Consider the following 24534-nt stretch of genomic DNA (forward strand, 5'->3'; position numbering starts at 1 on the left):
CCCTATTTTTAGCACCCAAACGTCGCGTTCAAAATCTTGTTCAAAGTATAAGCAATTAACTTGAGATGCGAAGAAAGAAGACATTTGTGCATTTCTGCGCATCCTCAGAAGACCATGCACTTTCCCTGAAAGAAGCGGACACATGGTGAACCCATTTAATTATGAGGAGATTTCGTGGCGCGATGGGGCGGTTATACGTTACAAATAATTTCATTGGATGAACAATCCATGTAAACAGTTGAATACGTGTAGATCTAAAACAGCTCATTATGGAGCATAACAATGATAATATATAATCAACTTCGACTAGCAAAGTAATTACAATTATTACCGTTCAAAATTTAAACGCACAAGCTACACGATCTGACTCAAATTAGTTAGAATAGGATGAATGAAATGGATGAAATCAGGATTGGGAAAGACCCAAGTCATCACCTAGTCTTAGCCCATGGGGTCACCAACACGCGGCCCACGCGGCCCATGACCTGATTTGAAATTTCAGAAGAACGTTTGCTAAAGCATTTTGAAATTCTGAAATTGATTTCAGTTTCAACATATTGTTGTTGTTGTTGTTGTTGTTCAATATAAGCTATTCTTCTTTGGCCAATACCACTATTCGTCACTAACTGATACGGCTTCGGCGATGGTAAATATCATTCCGTGGAGTAAGAATTTGCTGATATGAATGGGCATATTGCCTTGACGCGCAATGGCCCATCACTGCCAAGACCGATACGCCTTGAAAACGACTTCGGGCTCCCGTGAAGACCAAGATAGTTTTTCCAGGAAGTACGGTGTCTAGCAAACCACAATATTGATTTTTCAGTCCAGGGTTGGCCGAACTGCGGCAGTAGAAGGAAAATTATGCTGCCGTCGACACTTAATTCGATTAGGATATGTTGGCGACTGTGTATCAGCAAATCGCATTTACGAATTGACTCTCTAATTACCGATCCAATCTGTGATGGTGTCCTCCTCATCACGAAGGAAATTTGTTCCTAATACGCTTACGTTTGGGTGTATCCAATATATTTCCACTATATATCGACAACTCTGATTGGAGGTCAAGAAATATCAGCATGCAACCGAGGGGATCAATAACAATTGATGCAGGACAGCATAACTTTCCTAAAATTTTCGAAGACATCCGCTGCATCAACTCTACCGGTGAATCTGATCACAATGGGCTTAAAAGGATAGATATTTGATAGTAATATGTGAAACTATACTTATATTACTGACGAAATTCACTGATGAATATGAAAAGAATTTCACGCTTCTCGCGACTATAACATGCATCCCTGTGCCTATTCATGACATGGCTAGTGACTACTCACGATTTCGGTGCCCATAGTAAGGCGATATGAGTAAATAGATCGGTACGGAGTTCACCGACAATGGGCATGGACAGTTTAACGTGGGTATTTGGCCACCAGCAGTCAGTTCATAACGACTATGCACTGGAATGCGGCCGTGTGCTAGGCTACCTAAGTTATCGAAATGCGGGCGTGAATAGCAAAAAGGTTGACCCCTGGTTTAGTTGCTCAACAGTGTTGTCACCATCGTGCGCAGATCATAGTTCAAAATAGGTTGAAAGTGATGATCGTGATATTTTTTGTTGTATTTGCATTTCGTCAATAAAATGTTATTTCTTTTGCGGTAACTATGTCCGTCGCCCATGTTGGAGAGCACAGCGCCGTACTGACGTAGAGTTATAAAAACGTGGCTGCTGAACTACGTTGCCTATTTTTATCTCGATATTGAAGTCATGCGGCCCGCGGCCTCTACTAAATTTGAAAAGTGATCCGCGACCCGTTTTGAGTTGGCGACCCCTGACTTAGCCTTTCGTAAGAACTGAGCTTCTCTTGCCGGATGGTAGCGCTATAATGACCCGCGATACATCAGCGGATTTCCCCAGCATTGGCAGCATCTTCAGGCATCGCATATCGATCGATTGCCGCCCCGGACGGTGTGGTTTTCATCGCGTGCAGGGAGCTGGCGTTGGCCGGAGCGATATGAGAAACCTTCCCCCCGTGTAATATTGTTTGTCATTATTATTAACTGTTTCTTATAGATACATGCACTAAGCATCATTATCTATGGATAGACTATGAAAATTGATGATGTTTATACGCAACCTCGTGAAAGTACTCGGCGCTGGCATTAGTGTTTTATCGTTGACAACGCTGTGGAGCGACAGGGAATACCTAATTGGAATACACAAAATCAAGTACGGAGTCTCGAGAGAAAGAAACAGCGTTTATAATAGTACAGCGTCATACAGCAAGACCGTCGAAACCAAGCTACAAAGGATAGTGCAAGAACAGAAGCTGCCCAGTGCTCCAACCCAGTTGCCCACCAGGCTTTCAAACAACACGGCGATCCATAGTTGCGAGCTGCAATGGAACATTCTCAATTTGAATGTTACCGTTTATGAGGCTGACAAGGTGGAAGCGCAGACGCAAAAAGAGCCTGAACAGAGCTACGTGCCACCGCTTCTATATCCTGACCCGGAGATAACACTTAACCGCACCTCTTATCTAATACCTGATCTGATATGGGGACCGAACAATCAGCTTGTGGGATTTATGGAGAGTGTTTTCGTGGCGATCAAGCTGAATAGAACGCTTGTCATCCCAAGTTTTCTGAAGCATAACACAGATAAGTACGCTATGTCTGTATCGTATATGTTTATCGCGTAGGCCGGTAGCATTAATTTGCCCTGTTCATAAGTAGTTTTGGACACAATGATTTGAGTAGTTGAATCCGAGTTTCGTTTAAGTATAGTAACGTCTATTTCGTTGTCGACAAGAAATATACTTTCCGTGCTTTCTTCTCAGCCGAACTTTTATTAACACAAGGATACCAATCTTCACGGAAACCACATATATATGATTAAGCTACAGGATCTAATGATAATATTAGGCAGATGATTGCGAGTATAAATGGCAATCTTTTACTTGCGGTCGCGAAAAGGTGTATATTTGAACTCACCAACTCATTCATACTCACACTCACTCATACTATCATGACGCCCACTTAGTGGCGTAGCTACATCCTATCCAAAATCCTGTCGAGACAATCGAATTCAGAATCCAAAGACATGCTCAGTTGGGTTGCTCTTCTCTGGTTCCGAACAATGATATCTTATTTACAGGCAATTCAAGAGAGGTTCAAGAAATAAAATAAGTCCTCTCCACCGCGTAGACCTGGTGGCCTTGTGTAAATACGTATCGTGCGTCGCTGTCGACCAGTTTCAACGGGCGTGTAATTTTCAGATTGATGGTATTCTTAACATCAGGTATTTCGATTTAATATATACGGGGTTCTGACTATAAATAATTGCAGGTTAATCGAGTTGATTCATTAGAAGCGTGAAACGAATGTATGAATTTTTTTCGACACATAGAAGCCCAAGTATGACATGACAATTACCCAACTCATCGGCAATCGTTGGTCACACAATGCACTGTGATGCTCACATCCACTTATCTTACTTATCAACTATGAAGCAGTTTGAGCGCTCTTAAGTCGCATATGCTAGCCTGCATGCCTCATTTAAAGAAATTATTGAGTTATCTTCCAAAATTACAAAAAGATTCCTGACAAACCTCAGAATCTGTGGCGGCAGAGTAATGTACCGCGTCACGCAGTTTGGGAATCACTCCAATAAAGGGTATGCGTATGGGGATTTCAGTTCAGACTACATCCAGGGACCCTGTAAATCGGTTTTTACATTAATATCGATGCTCAGGGAACAATAAAGCAAGAAACATTACGATAGATTTGTGGAAATAGCAGTATTTTAACCGCCATTAACGCCGATGAAGCGAGTTTACTTTGGCACTGCAATACATGTGCACTTTGAGAATCAGAGCACGGTTATGGTTATTTCTATTAAAAGTTTAAAGTGGCACTTATCACCTGTTATGGTCATGTGCGATACAGACTACAACGTAAACATATTCGGAAAATGGAATTCAGACGAACCTAGTACTTAAGATAACAAATTCCGATACATAGAGCCTATTAAACTCGTATCCCATAAGTCTGCGATCAAGTCGGCGTTACGGACACACAATGAAATGATTCACGGTTTCGTATACACGACATCGTTCACAAATGTAACGGCTGAATTTCCGCATAAGAATGATTTTCAAAGAGTGAAATCTGGTTCTATAAATGAGATCTTTTGTCGTGATGTTTTTAGAGAATATTATATTTGTATACCTGACCATATGTCACCGGGCCATAGGGATATATTAACGTTATCCATGGTGTCAGGGCCGCATTTCAAACTTTAGAGTACTTATGGGGCCGCTCGGCAGTTCTGTATCCAAGTCACAAGGTTCCGAGTCACAAGTCAATCTGCTTTTTATGGTTTTGACTCGATTCAAGTCGAGTCACTGTCACTTAAACACCGAGTTAAGTCCGAGTCCAAGTCAGCTAGTAGAGGGTTGAGTCCGAGTCATGGTATTTTGACTCGAGTCCAAGTCATCATGTTCACTGTTCAGTTTTCAGTTCAATCAGGTTCAAACCACTTTTTTTCAACTCTGCTTCATAATATAATATAATATAGTAATTTTCCTCAGTCTTAACAGTTCTATAGCTTCTGTGTAGGTTATTTTAGCATTTATAGACATTAATTGGCTAGTGCTATTCATTGAAACAAACTGCACAGCGCACATGAAGTAGGATTGTTACAACGTGAGCTTTATGACGATATTATACATGTACTAGATTGCGGGGTAATATTGGACTTATAGCGACATATATATACTAGACTAGTAGCCGTTATTTGAATATTAGTAAAATTGTATGAATATATATGTTCTCTTCACAGAAAAAAAATTATGAACGTCAATCACCAGTAGAACTCAATCTATATCTTCTTATGTGGCCGGTATTCGTCGATGTGGTCGACTATACATTCTTGTCATTGTCGAAATATTACCAACTGGCGTGTAAAACATTTTTAGTTTTGTCATATTTAGCGTTTTAAGTAAAGAATCTAAGCAATCGCTGAAGCTGTCAACGATTTGCGAAAGAAGGTCGATTTGTGATTGGATGACATGCTTCCCCTACTTTTTATAAAATAAAACGGTGGTAGAGTAGCGTTATCATATTGATTAAATTGATTAAATTGTACTTTTCACGAACAGCTGTTCGTGTCGCGAGATTTCAGAGAAGTGTTTTTGCGTTGCGCCGAAAAGTGTTTCAGAACCCTTGAATTATACCATAACACCAGACCCGTGACTTTGCACGAAAGGCATCTTGTCGCAATTCAAATCGGTCCCACATTGAAATGTACTCAGTCCAGTCCAGATCATGAAATCACCGCAGTGTCGGCGCTTCATCCACTGTTTCTCACACGGAACTTGAATAGAAATTTAAGGGACGGATTTCGCCGTTCATTTCTGCCGATCTCGCAGGCACTTCTGCGATTATTGTTACTGGTGCTGACAGAACTTACCATATCCATCAAATCTAGTCTACTCTATGCTGGTCTGAGCAGCATTTGCATTCGAGCGTCTTTATTTAAGATTCATGAAGCCGAAAGATTTTGCTGTTATCGAACGCGATACCGGTATGAAGCTGAATCGAGATCGCGAATCGGGCGAAGTGCTATTGATCCCGAAAAACGGAACTTCGCCGTCAAGACTAAGGTTAACCTTCACAGAGCGGGACATAACAAGCCTCTTCACTCATGAGGTATTTTCTTGCAATAGAATCGATACATGTCATTGATGTTTTAGTACTGGGGTGGGCAAACTACGGCCTGCGGGCCGCATGCAACCCGCTACATCGTTTTGTGCGGCCCGCGAAAGCCTCGAGAAACGTAAAAATATTGATAAAAGGCGTACTAAAAATCAACTTACAGTGGGTACTTGATATTATTTTATTTTGATATATTTTAACATGACCATGATAAGTTTTATTCTTACCACAGTATTTTTGATTTTATTGATAGCGGGATAGCGACCTCACGGCCCATGCATTTCGAAAGGGTTTAATTACTGAACATTGCAGAAAGTGTAACGTAAATGACTTAATTTGGACCACGAGTGTGATTTTAGGAAAGGAAACAACGTAGTTTATTTTTTTCGTTGATGTTTTTTTGCGGCATATACACCGACTCACGATATACACACCAGATTTGAACAACTGGATAATTATAGTTGTCTAATTTCACTAAATTAGATTGAAATGCCAGTAATCTAATTTTAGTCTAATTTATCATATGTTTCTATGCTCCAATTCTAATTCTAATTCATTTTGTGAAATGTTCTTATGCTCTAATTCTAATTCGAATCTAATTTGGAAAAACTGTGTAGATAAAATTTTAATTCCAATCTAATTCGGAAAAGCCGCATATTTTCTAGTTGTCCAAGTCTGATACATACACAGTACACACGATCTGTGGATGCATTGTATGTGCATACCATGAGTGCATGATGTACAAGCAGGGCTTTGGAACCGGAGCCGTAGCAAGGAGCCGGAGCCCCGGTGCCGTGCATTTTCAGCGGAGCTGGATCCGGAGCTCTACATAAAATTCAGTCGGAGCCGGAGCCGGAACTGGAGCCCGTTATTTGAGGAGTAGCTCCGGCTCCGACGTATTTAATAAGATGCTATTATATATGCAACAACCAGATCTGCTGATTTCACAGAATTTAACAGCAGGCCCGAATTTTAACGCTGTGCACAGCAATGGCATAGAGTAAAGTGCGTTCTAGTGCAATTATGATGTTATCGACAATTAACAAGTATTATTATGACGTCACAATCCGGCACGGCGTCACCTATGTCATCGTTGCTGCATCCGATGTTACTGACGGCTGACAGCCTCTAGATTACTATAGATAACTAACCTATGGGTAGATTAGTAATCTATATAGACCAGGGATGGCCGACCTTTTCGGATAAAGGGGCACATGCAATTGACGAACGAGTGTGCGGTCCATTAGCCACGCCAAGCGGGTAAAATTTTAAAAGTTTATAAATGAACTAGGTCAATAATATTATTACTTGAATATATTACGGGTCTAGTGTATACCGCCTGCTGGGCTCAGTTTGCAGACAGATCGATATCGAAGGTTTCCGGTAATATGCGACAATCATTTCATCGTAGACGATCTTTTGGCGAGCGCAAACGCGAAAAGACTTTCTTCCGTAATTGCGAATATACAGTTAGACTCAATCGGGTAAATTAGGTGTTTTTTACATTTTCAGGAGGGGGTATGATACTAAGCAAGAAATCATGTGGCAATTAAACATGCGAAGCGAGAAGAAAAATTTCACCACTATTTTAGTTTATTGAAATGTACGACGATTTACTAAAAATGTGACTGGACCCTGGATCTGCCAATGCGTCGGAACTGATATTTTAGTCATCAACATCCCAAGTGTCGCAGACCCACTTGTAATTTTTGGTTGGCCTTGCAAGTTCATAATCTGGGCAATTCATTTTCGATAATATATCAGAAAATTACCTCGCGGGCCACTCAAAACCCTCTCGAGGGCCACATTTGACCCGCGGGTTGGCCACCCCTGATATAGACAGACCCATTCGATAATTTTCAGACCCGGAGCCGGAGCAGTGGTAATAATGTGGCTCCGGAGCTGGAGCCGGAGCTAATGTATGATAGAAGAAAGCTCCGGAGCCGGAGCAGTTAAAATTTTCGTCTGCTCCAAAGCCCTGTGTACAAGGGACATGGAAGGTGCAGATATAGCCTTGTACGGCTTTCTAAGTCTTGCACTACCCCTCCATGATATTCCAGTAATGCATGAGCGCCAAGCGGGATTGGCAACTTGTGTAAGTATATTACTTTTAAAAAACGATTCGTGAGTGTTCTAGATGGATTCGTTTGTTGTAGAAGTATTCATATTTATAATACTTAAATATTTTAGAAGCGTATTTAAAGGTAGCATAATGGTATAATGTTGTCACCATTATGTGTCCTGGAGTTGAACCAATAGTACAATCAACAAATAGATGAACAGATCGCTGTTCACATACTCAAATTTACTTCCAGTTATAAGAATCGTGACAATTGACTTTCATCCGTAATTTTTGCAATGGGGTCGACCAATATAAATTCTCGTCAATGTTTGGTTTGTTTTAAATATACAAATACATGCATATTACTTCCATGTTGTCGGTCACTGCATCATCAAATACAAATATTGAATTTTGGCCAAGTATTTTATATAGTGCGGCCCGCGAATGGATTCAAATGTTGAATGCGGCCCGCGAGCTAAAAAGTTTGCCCACCCCTGTTTTAGTAATTACGGTGTTTTGACAGTGATGTTCGATGTTCATACACACCATCTCGTATTGTGATTTCTGATCTGCCCACTTGTGGTAACGCCTACTTGGTTCAATGCTTTTTGTAAGACACCGCTTATGCGCAAGCGATAGAAATGTCGGGGAGGAGCCTATAGATAAACCTCCAGAATTGCCATTAATTACATTATAGTGGAGTCAGTAGGGGAGTGTTCCGATTTGACCAAATCCCCATAATGCCTTGCTTTCAGTCAGTTTATCAGTTAAATTCTCAGGTGTGCCGCAAATCTTTTTGGAATTATGGAAAATAGTTGTGCAAATACATAAAATGAGGCATGTAGACGCATTACTTATAGCGCAAGGCGATGTCTTTGTGGTGTTGGTACCCAACAAATGTTTCATTTTCTGTTTTGAGATATTCTTCTGACTTTACTCCATATGTTATTCATATTTACCAGGATATATATCGTTGTAACAAGCATGTGCTCTGTCCCTCAGAAGCACCCTAATAACAGCTTCAATACCTGGTAAATGAGAACACAGGACGATGAATCCAGTTCTGGCATTGTCGATAGAGTAGGGCGATTTCACATTGTGATTGAGCTGCTACGCTATCAGCATACAGCCTGTATTTCCGCTCGCACAACAACATCACTTCCCAGAAATTTCTGATGGGAACTTTAGATGGAAAGTTAATAAATTGGGGTTAGACCTACCATATTTTTATGATCCGGGAAGGAGGACACTTTTTACAGCTCACAAAAGTTAGATAGCCGGAGTAGAAAAATGTAGATTCTAAAATCGTTACGGGAAATCCTCAAGTGTTGACTAAAAACAAAAAGGCAACGTTTTTCCAACTGGAGTTCCGAATGGACCGTTTTCTAATAATATTGCTGTGGTGTTGACTAAAAATGAGTAGGCCTACTTTCCAGTGCGACTCGCGAAAGAACCGCTAGAACATCCACGTTACTGATTTCGCGTCATTTATGGCGCTTTTACTTGCGCCTGTCCAGCAGTGGCCTGGCTGTCAAAGCTATAAAGAAGAATGAATTCCCGACAATTTCGATTTCCTTAAAAATGAGGACAAATCCTTCTAAAGGAGTACATATAGTAACCCCATAGTTCATCCATTTGGAAGCACATGAATCAAACAACCTTTCTGCGGAAGAACACGTTGATTTACGAGACGACTGGCTTTTTAAACACCAACTCCAAACGGCAGAGTTCCGATATTTTCGGGCAAAGTTTAATTTAATTCGACTGTGGATGTTTGCGAAATAAATTTACCGCAGCCAGCTTGGTAGATGCCAGCTTAGATATGTGTTTTGTGTTATGTTCGTGCATTTACGTCGGTATACTCTGACTTTGATTTGCATTGGAAAGCAATTAGTGCCAATCATTATGTCCTAGTGTGACTTGATATCATATTGATACCACGTCTATCTGTTCTCTGGATAAGCGAGAGAGAGAGAGAGAGAGAGAGAAAGAGTCTTTCCATCCAACCAAAATACATAAAAACAAACGGTAATGAAGGTGATACAGAAATATGCATGCACATGTATTCGCTTACAGATAGGAATGATCGATACGACCTTGAAGGTCAACTAGTCTGATCACACCAGCATCAAACAGGTGCACTTGATCGTTTAGTGCTTGCCTGTGTTCGTGATTCTCCTGTTGAACATTATAGATACATCGGGTTCGTATTGAGGATCGTTCGTCGTAAATGTTTACTGCTCTACGAACGCAAATAAGTAGCAGCTTGGGAACCTAGCTGCTGCGGCTCTGCTAGTTTCTCTTGTTGACCTAAGTGATATATATATGTATTCCGGGGTGTATTGTCACCATACATGAGCGAAAAGGACGCTATACCCGCCATAGAGATGAAACCCCTCTGAAGCATCTCCTATTTTCTCATCAAATATTTTAACAGGATTTGTCCTCTTTTTACTATAAATTGAAAGTGTCCTCGGATGACGCTTAAATGTCCTCTTTTTTGGTATTTTGTCCCTTTTTTCTAAAAAAGGTATTAAATGCGATCACAAACTCGAACCCGACTCAGCGAACGTCATAGTTTCGTAAAAAGTCGAGTCAAAGTGATGACCTTTTTAAGTCATCACATATATATAAAAAGTGAGTGATTCGGGAGTCGAGCCGAAGTGATGCCATTTTTTAGTCAACGCATCACTATCGGTCGAAAAGTTCTCAAAATCACCAGTTTTCTTTTCCGATGCTGAAACCTTCAGATCCTTTTCGGATCTCAAAATATGGTAACCCTAAAATATTATTCAAGGAAAGCGAAAATCCAGAACAGGACGGAAGTGAAGACTATAATACTGCATTCTTCTATACTGTTCGTAGTCGTTACGTTAATAATTCTGTTTGATTCCCAGGCAAAATGCGTGGTGTATCCATTTCCATTCTTTGACGTGATGACGGAGGACAAGGGGTCGCAACACGTGCTGTACTCTCGACTGAGCAGCAATGCGTTTCAAAGTACAGATTAGCTTCTATCTGCCTCTCACTATCAGTAACGCTATGGATTCGGGTGTAGAAACGTTTTTGGTGAAAAAGCGGCAAAGTATATGCCATGTCGATAATTGTCAGTTTGCGTAAGAGATTTAACAACTTTACCAGGTAAACAGTGTGCTATTGTTGAAATTCTCAAAACTCTGTTTATTGTCGTTATACAGTCAAACATGCTATACACGCGTTATTCCCTATAGGCCTGGCGGCTGACCGTACCTACTTTTGGTTCTTGTAAAATTTACGACACATTTCTCCTAGTATCCATTCTGAGTTGCACTCATAAAATGCATTATGCACAATCGCTAAAAGGTGCCTGTTGAAGCCATGAAATGAATATCGTGAATATTGCTGTTGCAGCCAAGCCACACATAATGTGATCGATGAATCCTCAGAGTTCAATTTAAAGACGTAAAACCATTGCTTTTGTTTTCATGTCTGGAATGAATTGTATTGATAATAGGAAATTGGATGGGCGAATGAATGATATTGAATCTACCACCAACAGTGTGGCCGCTTTCACCAAGCATTGTGAACTCTAAAATATCTCACGGCTGATTATGCGGCTATAGTCGAGTGACTATATATAGTCAATATTTGGTAGTGTAGACCAGTGGTTGTCAACCTTTTTGACGTCGCGGACCGGTCGAACTTGAAAATCAATGTTGCGGACCGGTGAACCATAAACATTCAAAATTAAAATTAAATTACATTGCATTAAATCTATGCATGTACGTGCAATGTACGCACGCCCAAAGTACACCACGAACTTATGACATATGTTTATTACTGCACCAAGCAGAAGATACGTTCCAAACTTCGAAATCAGGTTCTACTTCTCTGATTAATGGATAAGCTACCCACTTCTTGCATATTGGAATTGAGACATCGAATGCTAATATATTTGGCGGACCGGCGATAAACTTGTCACGGACCGGCACTATACAACAGTGGCCAGCTAACAAATTTTTCTGTATTAGAACAGGCGGACGTGCCGCCGGATGTTCGACTGATGGCTTCAATATTCAAGCACATTCCAAGACCGGCCTACATCCGACAAATCGCAGCGGACTTCATCGGATTCATGACATACGGCGGTCGGTTTATGTCATCTCACTGGCGCTACAACGAAGGAGATTATTTGGCAAAGTATAAGCAGCATTGGGACCATATTTATTTTTCAGTGTGTGTTAGGTGTAAAAGGCTGTTTAAGTTCTCGGATAGCTACTGCAAGTAACAGCGGCGTGTCTAGGGGAGAAATGCGCCTACACCCACTCCAAATGTTCGGCAGGGGGTAGTATGACGTCATACGAGCTCAACACGTCGCAATAGATCCTATCATTATTGTTTGAACCACCCTGAAGCCCAAGAGACCAATGATTAGATATACCGCAGGCTGTACAGACAGGTTGCAATGCATCATTGTAACAGTACGTTTCCATGATTAATGAAATATAACATACAGTCGTGTATACACCTTTTTTGCAATAATACAAACTTGTTTTCGGACTCGATTGATTAGATTTGTCCAATGAGCTCCCCAAAATTACTTGAAGGTACGGAGCTTACCGTATTATAGAAAATAACTATTATATTGGATTGATATACCCGAACAATTATCAGCAGGCAACAATTGACATAAATTTTAAGATTTTGAAAAGGGACCTCCGGGTCCTTGAACGCCTGGATACGCCACTGTCTCAAACCCACATAGACTTGTGTGAGCTTGAGCAAGCACAGGAATAATGATTCCATGATATGTACAATATTGAAATACGATGCAAATTATATACAAAATTGCAGATATATCAGATATAACCATATCATAACAACAAAAGGCCATATACGGCTCGCGAGCCATAGGTTCCCCACCCTTGTGTAATAGGTCATCGCATGGAATGGCGGATTGTAATCAAATTTATAAACTTGAGTATAGTGGGTGGAAGTGTAAGGAGACTAAATAATCAAGTTGGTCTTAACTATACTTGTAAGTGGTTATGTTAGACTTCTCCGACTTCCAGCAAAACAACTGATTTTCTACGTATGAACGTCCTGAAGTAGGAAGCAATTCTAGATTTGTTCACATCAATTTTATGAGTGTCATAACATAACTATCGGGTGATATTTTAGCATATCTTAGAAATTATTGCTGCTACCTGTAATTGAGTAGAAATTTACGGCGTTTCTTCTACTTTTACTTGAGAAGCGGCGCGGACTACTTTGACCCACTTTACGGTTAGTACCTGATGTACGTATATTCACGTCCAGTTGGCACTGCGGAAATAAAGAAATCAATCAGAAGCGGTGTGACAAGGCTAGAAATTACACCAGCCGAGTGTATGCGGAACGACTGTCTTCGAAAGCGAAAGCACTGGCCAAGCGTAATCTCGAAGTTAACAGCGTATACATCGCCACGCCGAGAACCGACCTGTCTTTCGTGCGCAACACCTCCCGGGACTTGGCAGAGTTTACGGTAAGCCGTGACTATATTAATGTGGCAACCGTCGTATCGACACAATGTAGTTATCTAACAAACGATAATTGAAAGTGGTTCCATACGCGAGAGTACTTGCAGCAGAACGAGATGAACTCCAGCTTACCTATAAACTTAATGAAGTTTGTAGTAAGTCCGTTAAGCATCAAAACAAAGTAGCATTTCATTTCATCTCTCGTTAATCGCTCCATGCGCCTGTGCTCACCGGAAAAACTGTCACGCGAATTGGATGATATCCACTTGATTCTCTCCAAAAATGGCTATCCGGACCACATATTAAAATGCTCCATCTCTAGGGTATTGAAAAAATCGGATACAGCTCCAATATATGGCCCAGAAAAATGCCCGGCATTTTTACACCTACCTTGGCTAGGTAATGTGTCTAGCCGATTTGAAAAGCTTATTAAATCGGCTGTTCACCGTTGCTATTACAGCGTTAACACGCATGTAGTGTACACGACGAAACCCTTGTTACCCAACTCTCGAAAAGATGTACTTCCTGCCTTTGATGCAAGTAATGTTGTTTACCAATACAAGTGCCACTGTGATAGTAGGTATGTAGGACGTACATCTCAAAGATTGTTTGAGCGTATTAAGCAGCATATCCCAAAATTGATTCGGTCAAAAACATGCGCAAATGATCGCACGGAGCTCGCACGTCAGTGCAAATTGGCTGGAAAAACAGACTGCTATGATGATTACCAAGCATATGCTTCGTCAATCGGTCAGCATCTGAGCGAAAACCTTGCCTGTGCACAGCACTATGATGACAATATGTTCACTGTCATTGCGCGTGGTAAGTCTGTGTTTCATTTAAAAGTGTTGGAGTCTACTATTATTCAGTTGAGCAAACCTATTTTATGCAGACAGAAAGATTTCCTCTATAACCTACAAATTTCTCATTAGTGCGTGTTGTTCCGTGCGTGTAATTGTTTATTTACAAATTTGTGCTGCTACTATAGTACCGTATGTCCGTGTCCGTATACTTCGTAGTTTGCGCACACTCACCAACTTACTGCGCAGAGCCTTACAACAGTGCGTAACGACTAAAAAATGGTCCTCACTTCTGATTTTTTGTGCGCAACTTGAATTTTCTGTGCGCAGAGACCGTGTAAGCACTGCGAACGTGCGAAGCTTAGAGGGGACATTGCTAATAATCTATTATTTCCAGATCAAGTGAATTTCAGTGCAAACGTTTCAATGTCCACAAACGTAAAAACTGTTGAATATGCATAGGCTACACCGGTAGCTATGCATCTGTTCGCGACAATAAGAAGACAAGAACTACGTTCTTTACAGTTCCAAGCTGAACTTCTTACAAGATATTAGCATAAACTAATATTAAATCACCTTATATATACGCGGCTTCCTTACATTTCAATGGCGCGGTATTCAGAAACGTCGGCGAATAACCTCGTAAGGGGAGCAAAATGTGGCTGGTTCTAATCTTGGCCAGTCATACACTACTGGCGCCAGAGCGCTGGAAATCGTCTATTGTTGCCATTGATACAATGCGAATTTCATGGTCTGTGATTTTGATTGCTGCGTCATACTGTGCCTTTTTGGTTTTGCTTTTAAATCAGTTTAAATCCCTTCAGTGTGCCGATAACTCTTGAAAAGAGGCACCCAAAAAGTCTTCGAGTTTAATAAATATACTGCTACGATGGATGATGTATTGGAAGCTATATTAAAGTAGCAAACGTAAGTTAGGGAGCAGCGCCATATCTCCTGGTGTATCAATGCAATAGGTAACCTATATTATATCTTGAAACATCGCGGGACGTGCTAATATGTTACCAGGCTGTCCTAAACCAACAGCAACAAGGTTTCACCCCAGAACTGTGATTTCGTGGCAAGTTAGGATGGATACTTACAAAGCTCCGAAATGTGAATAAATGATACTGCAGCAGCAAACTAATATGGATAAAATAAAGAAGTCAAGACAAATATTTTCCGTGCGGATATCGATTCATCCCATGTAGGCTACAAGGCCTTGGCATCTGACACTTTTTGACATTTGTGTTCGTCATAAAGCAGTGAATCCAACTTCCCAGACTGTGTGCCGTGACACGTTAGTCTGTGCGGCCACACATTCCCAGGTGTGCCGCGAATCGTTTAGTAATTTTGAAAAAAGGTTCATAAATGACTTGAAATCGCTCTAACTGTTTCATAGCTGATAAATAAGCACATGTGACTATTACATTGAAACCGATCATGGCAATGACAAGGAGTTGGATACTGGTAACGTCCTAATTGGGCTGCCATTTGTCGGAGAAAGTCTTTGATTCGTTTCACGACCCCAATGAATCATAACTCATAAACATAAAATTACTCCACAAACGTGAGCATATCGCCTGGATTTCAACTCGCGATGCAATACTACTTCTCAGGACTTGTTTTTCGCAACTTTAGATAGGCATAATTAGTCCCCTTGGAGACAGTGAATCAAGCAATCTTGCTGCAGATGAACAGATCAATGATTTACGGAACGCCCTATACTTTATAGCTGTTGCCACAAAGACGGATGAGCTATAGTTCAAATGGATACGAAAGCTATCAGGATTTTATTGCTTTCTTCGTCTCCATGACTATGCGAAGACAGCTTATTTTTGATTATGACTTGAATAAAAATCTGTACTCGACAGGGTTACCGTACGTCCTCTTTGTCCTCTTTTTTGACTTTTTTGAAAGTGTCCTCGGAGGACGCCCTTTTGTCCTCTTATTTGGGATTTTGTCGTATTTTTTGAGAATTTCGGTCATATATATAGCAAAATCCGACAGAGATCTGTAAATCAGCACCGAAGTGACGCTGTGGCGGGTATTTCGGGAGCTGAGCGTCAAGTTGACCTTTTTTGTTTTTAGTCAACCACCCGACAATGTTAGGGGAAAAACTGTATTTCGGTCACCGCGCGAGAAAGATGACTTTTTTTGGGGTATAATTTACCATTTTTTGAGAATTCTCCTCCGGTTTTGCAAGTCTGAACATTCTGAAAAAGTGTCCTCTTTTTAAATTTCCAAAATATGGTAACCCTAGTACTCGAGAGAGAGTACTTGGATTGGCGATGGAATGCTGGTATGTTTGCCAACGAAGTTTGGAAACCGCTGTCACAAATGTTTGGCTGGCACTTCACTCGAACGTTCGTGTCAAACGTGGCCTACTAATAGGCCATGTGTCAATATACAAGATAATACCACGATAATGCAAATACAACCCCAGTCCATTATATCATTTCCAACCACACATTATACAGTCGAAAGATTTAGAATAATTTAATTCAAAATTTTAACTGCAGTGTAACGTCGCCGTTATATTATTACGTCACAAGCGGTACGTATCGAACACAGAGTTTCCGGCCCATGGAAACATAATGCTCCTGATACGCTCAAATAATAATCTCAAAATATTATAATATGCCTTTTACATGCCGAATTGGACAAGCAAGTACGGAAACTTTTGTTGACCTACCTGTAGCATTATGCTGTAAACGAATTTCATAGATAAGATAATGGGGTTTGTTTGATTGAAACCGTCACCGGCCGCCATTAACGGAATTCGTAGGTAAGATAATGGAATTTGTTTAATTCAAACCGTCACAGGCCGCCGTAACGAGACCACGGTTGGCCGTATATAATGATATCGGTATCAAAGCTGCGTAATGTGAAGTTTAGTTTCGAAAGCACACCTCTTGACAGAATGAGATCCATTTTTATAAAATCGTTCAGGGTATATAATCTATATACATACAGCTCTGGCCCCTGTCGACGAAACCATACTAGGTATATATTCCATTTCACCGGCATACGCGCGGTAATGCTTGTTGTCTAGGACGGGAATTAAGGTTTCATGTCTGAACGTCGCATCTATAGGGTTGCATTCAAAACAGGTGTTTTAAAACACTTTGATACTTTGCTTATAAGATGTTTTCATAAGTTGTATATTTGTGTCAATTGTATAAATACTGTAGAAAAACATTAGCATGAGCCTTCGGGCGACTTGCACTGGATATAGTCGACATATACGATATGGAATGGATAGAATCCCTAAAATCGTCATCGGTTCAACAGTTATAGTACTTAGTTATGTCAGATGTCATTGGAACGGAATGGATGTGCTGATGATGATGACGGCCGACCGTAAAATGCTACATGATGATGTAGTATTGGTCAAAGACGCTTTTCGTCAAAGGAGGCATATGGACCCTCTGTTTTAGTTGTAATTCATAAAGCGACATAGAACAATTTCAATTCATTGTTACAATTGAAAATTCATGACGTCATGGCGAGCGAAAGTAAAGTAAAGTGGGCCGTGATTTAAACATGATTGTTTCAAATTGATTCTTGTTTTTAACGCAACCATAGTCCCATCCATTTTCCTGAGCTACTGATAACGATAGCGATCTTATGACAGACGGAGAGAGAGAAAGAGGCTTCATTTTCCTCCTATTAAAATACATAACAAACTGAGAGGATCAATGATGATAAGATAAGAACAGCACATCTACATTCACAGTATTCGGTATCGGATAGAGATGCTCGATACGAACTTAGAGGGGTTCAACCAGTTCGATGCCACCCGCATGGGCCAAGTATAGGCTACCTGTATGTGCACGATCTGGTTGTAACTTGAAAAATGAAAAAAGTAAATAATAGTAGCTTACATATATACAATTCGAAACAGTATCACGGCTAGGTGGGGTAAGAGTTCAAGAAGTAGGCCTAATCAAGTACATCATTTTCTTAAATCTATTGTACGGCAGTTCACTGGGAAATGCTGTGGCAGTGAATTCCAAATAATTGGACCTGAGTATATAGTAAATAGATCTCTCAATCAATAGCTAGGTGCAAGTAGATATTTCTCTCTGACGAGTATCTTCTATTACGAGAGTGAACTACTGAACAATGAACATCTCTTATACCAGGTATGAAGGAGCTATCAAACACAGGGATATATAGAACTATATATCCCTGATCAAACACATATCGATACCCATGACATTATGTATATATTGCCAAATTTAGCGGTATATTTTTATAATTTTAGGACAGCTTGAAAATTTACCATTCCCTCCACCTGGAAGAATTCATGAAAGATCGATATAAAAACTGTGAATTTCTAACTCCCCACTTTGAAGACATTGTATCCTCTGTCGAGATGGAAATATGTTCGAGGGCCGTCTCATTCCTAGGGTAAGTATTGCATTAATATGTTTTCATCCGGTCATATACACTGGCTTCAGCATGGTTTCTACAAACTAGTTGACACCTGGCTGGATTTGAGTGTTGCTACCAGGGCTTTGGAGCCGGAGCCCGGAGTCGGAGCCCCGGAGCCGTGCATTTTCACCGGAGCTGGAGCCGGAGCCGGAGCTCTACATAAAATTCAGCCGGAGCCGGAGCTGGAGCTGGAGCCCGTTATTTGAGGAGTAGATCCGGCTCCGACCTATTTCAAAAGATGTTATCATATATGCAACAACCACATCTGCTGATTTATCATAATTGAACAGCAGGCCCGAATTTTAATGCTGTGCACAGCACTGGCATAGACTAGAGTAAAGTGCGTTCTAGTGCAACTATGATGTTGTCGACAATTGACAAGTATTCATTATGACGTCACAAGCCGGCACGGCGGCACCTACATGTCTTCGTTGCTACATCGGATGTTACTGACGACTGACAGACTCTAGATTACTATAGATAACTAACCTATGGGTAGGGCAAAATCGAGTACCTGAGTGTTGTTGTTTGTTGTTGTTTTTATTAACTCATATAATTGGCGCTTGCAACTCGTGGTTATTTGCGCCCACACAGTAAATTTCATAAACGCATAATGTCATGTCTTCATGAACTTCAGTCCTTTTTCGGCTCATTTGCTGCCTCCTTTCACGAGTTCGGCTCTCTCTTTGTCTGGGCTTTTCAATGCGCTGTATTACAGCGGGATCGGCGATGAGGAGCCCAGATAAACCTCCGACACATAAAAGCATGGCAGAGCCGAGACTCGAGCCATCAACCATCGATGTCGTGACTACAGTGTTTAACCAACCGCGCCACTCGCTTCCCTGAGTACCTGAGTGATTCGATTCTGAATCACGTAATATGCTTCAAGTCGAGTCGAGTATCACTCATTATGACGTCACAACAGGATGTGCTATGTCGAAGTTCAAATATGTACCTTTTATGTCGTGGCTGCTTTTATGTCGTAGCTTTATACTATGTCTGGTATGGTGCGACACGGCCAATCAAGGTTTCAAGGCTTCCTCAGTGGAAAATAGTATCAACACTATTATTCTCGCTAGTAAATTAACGTTCAGATGCGAGGAGCGTATATTTTCAGTACTCGAAAAATTTGTCTTTTACTACTCGACTCGAATCATGAGAATTAATACTCGATTCAGATTCGAGCAGTGTTGGGATGACTCGAGTCATGACTTGACTCGAGTCAGACTCGAGTCACCTTTTTCGCATGACTTGACTTGACTCGAGTCACTTTGCTAAAATGACTTGACTTGACTTGACTCGGAGTATCAGAAATGTGGATTGACTCGTGACTCGAAGCAAAATTCACGAGTCAATTTCAAGTCATAAATTAAACAGTGTCGATAAAAATCACTGTATCTTGCTTGTGTTCGGATTTTTCGCGGAACGCTGGTGTAACCCGTGAGAGATCGTGCGTTTTACTGATCCTCCACTGTTCTCTCACAAATAAATTGACCACAAACGAGGTGATCGAACCTTACAGCTTACGTTGTTGCAAACTAGTAGTAAAGTAATATAATATAAAATTATCTATTTCTGTTCTCTGTTCTTACCTTAACCAAACCTTTTGTTTTATTTATTTTGAATTCGTAAATTGTTTATATATCTACCTACTCCTCAAACATTGGCGCATGCTCGAATTGTATCATATCAAAATGTATATGAGTAAAGGGTAGTGTATTGCATCTTGTCAATTCGTTTCTCGACTCCCTATTTTGGTTGGTAACTATCAACTGAGGTTACGTATATGCGAGCGATACAGCACCTTGTTGGGTGTATATTCAACTCTATATTCGTTCATCGGTCCAAAATCAATGACCACTCAATCTGTATTTCAGACAGCTAGCAAAATGTAATGACGTAATCATGCCTCATATTTCGAAAGGCAACTTGACTTGAATTATGACTTGACTCGTGACTTGACTTGACTTGACTCGACTTGACTCGAGTCACCTCCAAAAAACGAGTGACTTGACTTGACTCGAGTCACCTTTGAAAATCGATTGACTTGACTTGACTCGAGTCAAAATGTGCAATGACTCGAGATGACTCGTGACTCGAAGGTAGTGACTTGATCCCAACACTGGATTCGAGTACTCGAATCATTGTGCCCAGCCCTACCTATGGGTAGATTAGTAATCTATATAGACCAGGAATAGCTAACCTATTCGGCTAAAGGGGCACATGCAATTGACGAACGAGTGCGCGGTCCACTGGCAGCGCCAAGTGGGTAAAATTTTCAAAGTTTATGAATAAACTAGGTCAAAAATATTATTACTTGAGTATTGCGGGTCTATTGTATACCGCCCGCTAGGCTCCGCTAGACTCAGTTTGCAAGGACACGGCTAGTTGGCGTCTGGCCACATCGATATCGAAGGTCTCCGATAATATGCGACAATCACTTTGTGCCTACATTTCACCGTCGACGATCTTTCTGCGAGCGCAAACGCGAAAAGACTTTCTCCCGTAATTGAGAATACAGTTAGACTCAATCGGGTAAATTAGGCATTTTTTTCATTTTCAGTAGGGGGTAGGCTACCAAGCAAGAAATCGTGTGACAATTAAACACGCGAAGTGTGAAGAAAAATTTCGCTACTATTTTAGTTTATTGTAATGTACGACGATTTACTGAAAATGTGACTGGACCCTGGATCTGCCAATGCGTCGGAACTGATATCTTAGTCATGAACATCCCAAGTGTCGCAGCCAGAATTGCAATTTTTATTGGCATTGCAAGTTCACAATCTGAGCAATTCATTTTCGATAACATAATAGGAAATTACCTCGCGGGCGACGCAAAACCCTCTCGCGGGCCATATTTGGCCCGCGGCTTGGCCACCCCTGATATAGACAGGCCCATTCGATAATTTCAGAGCCGGAGCCGGAGCTGGAGCCGGAGCAGTGGTAATAATGCGGCTCCGGAGCTGGAGCCGGAGCTAGTGTATGATAGAAGAAAGCTCCGGAGCCGGAGCTGGAGCAGTTTAAATTTACGGCTGCTCCAAAGCCCTGGTTGCTACCCAATAACGATCTCAAATTCTAGCTCAGAGATAAAAAAAAAAATACCACAATACATATGTAACTACACATTAACTACATTATATATACTATAGGGTTACCAAACGTCCTCTTTTAAGAGGATTTGTCCACTTTTTGACTTTTTTGAAAGTGTTCACGGAGGATGCCATTTTGTCCTCTTTTTTCAGCCAACCACCAGACAAAAAAGAATTCTATACCGCCCGATGGCCGTGCAGATTCCCTGCGTGGCAAACCACAATTGGGATTATGTCCCTGACATCTCTCCGATAATATTTTTATATTGCGAGACATCGTCATTGGCATTTGTGTGATCGACCCAGTTCTGTCAACATGTAGTCGAATAGTGATTAAATCACCACTTTGTCAATAGATCTGAATTCGATTGTAGGTCATTGGGAACAACTTGGTCCGGAAATGTTTTCAAGAGTCGAATGCAACTGAAACAGCAGGAACACGAAACTTCGCCGGACTACATATTCCGTGTTAAATAAGACGTAGCCGTAATCAACCATTGGGATGCATTGTTCGCTGGTTTCAATATCATGTGGAAAACAACCGATGGTGGACTTGTAGGACCGAAAAGGTTTCGCATAAATAAATAATGCTGTGGCCATAAAACGCGAAGCAAGATACACTTTGGAGAAGCTGTCCCGACATGGAATGACTTCAAATCCACTGTCTGTTCATTTGTTAAATTATGGCTACATATGTTTTTTTTATGTTTGCCTCATTGTACAATGTACACGGTGGTAAATTGTCTCTAGTTTGCGGGGAGAGATCAAGGTGTTTTATATGCAAGTGAAATATACCATGCAATTGAGTGATGAAACATTCGGTTGGCTGTGTGATGTTGATATGTAATGTAGACGAAGAAGGATTATCTCTCTCTCACACTCACACACTCTCTCTCCCCCTCTCTCTTGCGAAGTGGAGAGTTATTTATTAGTAGCCTGCAACTCACTCAATTATCGAATTTCAGCTGCACTTTTAAGTTATACTTCCTATATGGCCAACAGTAAGCTCAGTATAGAGGCTATTTGTTACGGTTACCATCAGGGCTGTGGAGTCGGTAAATTGTACCACCGACTCCGGCTCCGACTCCGACTCCACACATTTTCAACATACCGGCTCCGACTCCTGAGTCTTTAAACGTGCCGACTCCGACTCCCGGGTTTTTAAACGTACCGACTCCGACTCTCGACTCCAACTCCAGCATTATTACCAATTTACTTCGAAAATTATATGCAACATTGTCGGTTGAATGACTATCATACAACCATTAAACATATGCAAACATATGATTAAAGGTGGCATGCTAAATTGTGTCATTGAGGCACAGCTCGAATTATCCACTATGCAATTAACATGAAAGAAAGATTTGCTAAATATCCTTCCTTTTTCAAGTTTTTATAACATGGACTCTCTAATATCCTGAAATGTATGAATCATTCAAATACGGCAGATAACCAATCCTGTATAATAACATTGCAAATAAAAAATCCAAGTGTAGCTCTTGTGTATGAGTCAGCAACTAATAAAGAAATTGAACTTACTAATTTTGTCATTGCACACTATCCTGATTACAAGCACACACACTCTTACGACCAATAGACATTGGTCATAAATGGAATTTAGTTAAGTAGTCAAAGACCATAGCCTATGTCTAGTCTACATGTACTTAATCAAGTATTCAAGGATTGGGACTTGCAGTCTTTCTTAATCATTTGTTCGACCCAAACAGCTAAGCTATACACTACAGATATTTTTAATTTTGTCAAGTGGGAAGCATCGTTTGGTCATATTTACATCATTTTTACAATTTTACAAAACCAGCCGATGCATTTGTTCTGTCACAGTATCATGGTACAATTCCAAAAATTGCATCAATTTTGACTGCATCGCGAAAACGCATATTGCGATTTTCTTCCCCTGTGCAACTGAGTTGTAATTTGCAAGCGATGTCTAATTTTATCTATATCAGGGTTGGGCAACTTTTTCGGCCAAAGGGACACATGAGATTTTCGAACCATTGTGCGGGCAACTGGAATGTTGATAACCATTTCTTAGTCGTCAGATAGGAGCGAACCGAATTAGGTAACATTGCAAACAAGACTTATATTAACACGCTCCAAAACTGATAACAATATGTCATGCAACTGTGCAATGCGCAATCAGGCCCTGGTCGCGCGAAGCGCGTAATGTTTTTGCAAGATAATGACTGAATTATATCAATAAATATGTTGCTAACATACATTGGGTGTCGCATCTGTATACCACTGGGCTCATTTGGCAAGGACGGGATTATTCGACGTTTAGACATAGCAAAATCGACGGTTTCAGTGAACATGCCGCTATCATTTTGTGCAAATGTTTTGTCGACGATCTCGCTGCGAGTGCACAAGCGAAGCCGCATGTTGGACGACATGTTATCTCCTAATTGCGAATATAGTCAGACTCAATTCTGTGAATAATATGTATTTATAGTTTTCAGAAGGGGGCTGAAATACTGAATGCAAGAAATCTAGTGACAATGAATCATGCGAAGTACCGAGAAAAATTACAAGTCAAATAAATCTGCCACGAAATATTCTACTTTATGGTCATATACGAAGATCTGGGATAAATCTGGCTGGCCCCTGGATACGGCAATGCGTCAGAACTGTTGTTTTAGTCATCATCAAATTTCGCGGTTATGCTAATCAAAGTTTGGTTGGCCTTGCAATTGTACCTGATGTCATAAATAATTTCGAGAATTACCTCACAGGCCACACCTAACCTTCTCGTGTGCCAAATTTGGCCTGCGTGCCACGGGCTGGCCGCACCTGATCTGTATGGTTATTAATAACAGGGATTGGTGGTACATAAAAATTGTATTGAAAATTCTGTGAGAGCAAATGTTTTCATGATAGAGAAGTTGGAGTCGGAGTCGAAGTCAGGGTCATTC

At 40.8% G+C, this 24534-nt stretch overlaps 2 protein-coding genes across 2 annotated transcripts in view; one reads left to right on the forward strand and one right to left on the reverse strand.

The window, feature by feature from the left end:
- Positions 1-24534, reverse strand: part of LOC145438903 (radial spoke head 10 homolog B-like) — a 260639-nt gene that overhangs the window by 43087 nt on the left and 193018 nt on the right. The window lies entirely within an intron of this gene.
- LOC145438870 (uncharacterized) lies at positions 1627-23841 on the forward strand. The gene is made up of 8 exons (XM_080316241.1): positions 1627-2665; positions 3158-3301; positions 5544-5712; positions 10678-10780; positions 11791-11959; positions 13079-13283; positions 18346-18491; positions 21979-23841. Exons 1-8 carry the CDS (start codon positions 2121-2123, stop codon positions 22079-22081), a joined length of 1584 nt encoding a protein of 527 aa, XP_080172367.1. The 5' UTR covers positions 1627-2120; the 3' UTR covers positions 22082-23841.

Source organism: Botryllus schlosseri, chromosome 5, assembly GCF_051294905.1.
Source record: "Botryllus schlosseri isolate E-star chromosome 5, Bs_hap1, whole genome shotgun sequence".
NCBI classification, from domain to species: Eukaryota; Metazoa; Chordata; class Ascidiacea; order Stolidobranchia; family Styelidae; genus Botryllus; species Botryllus schlosseri.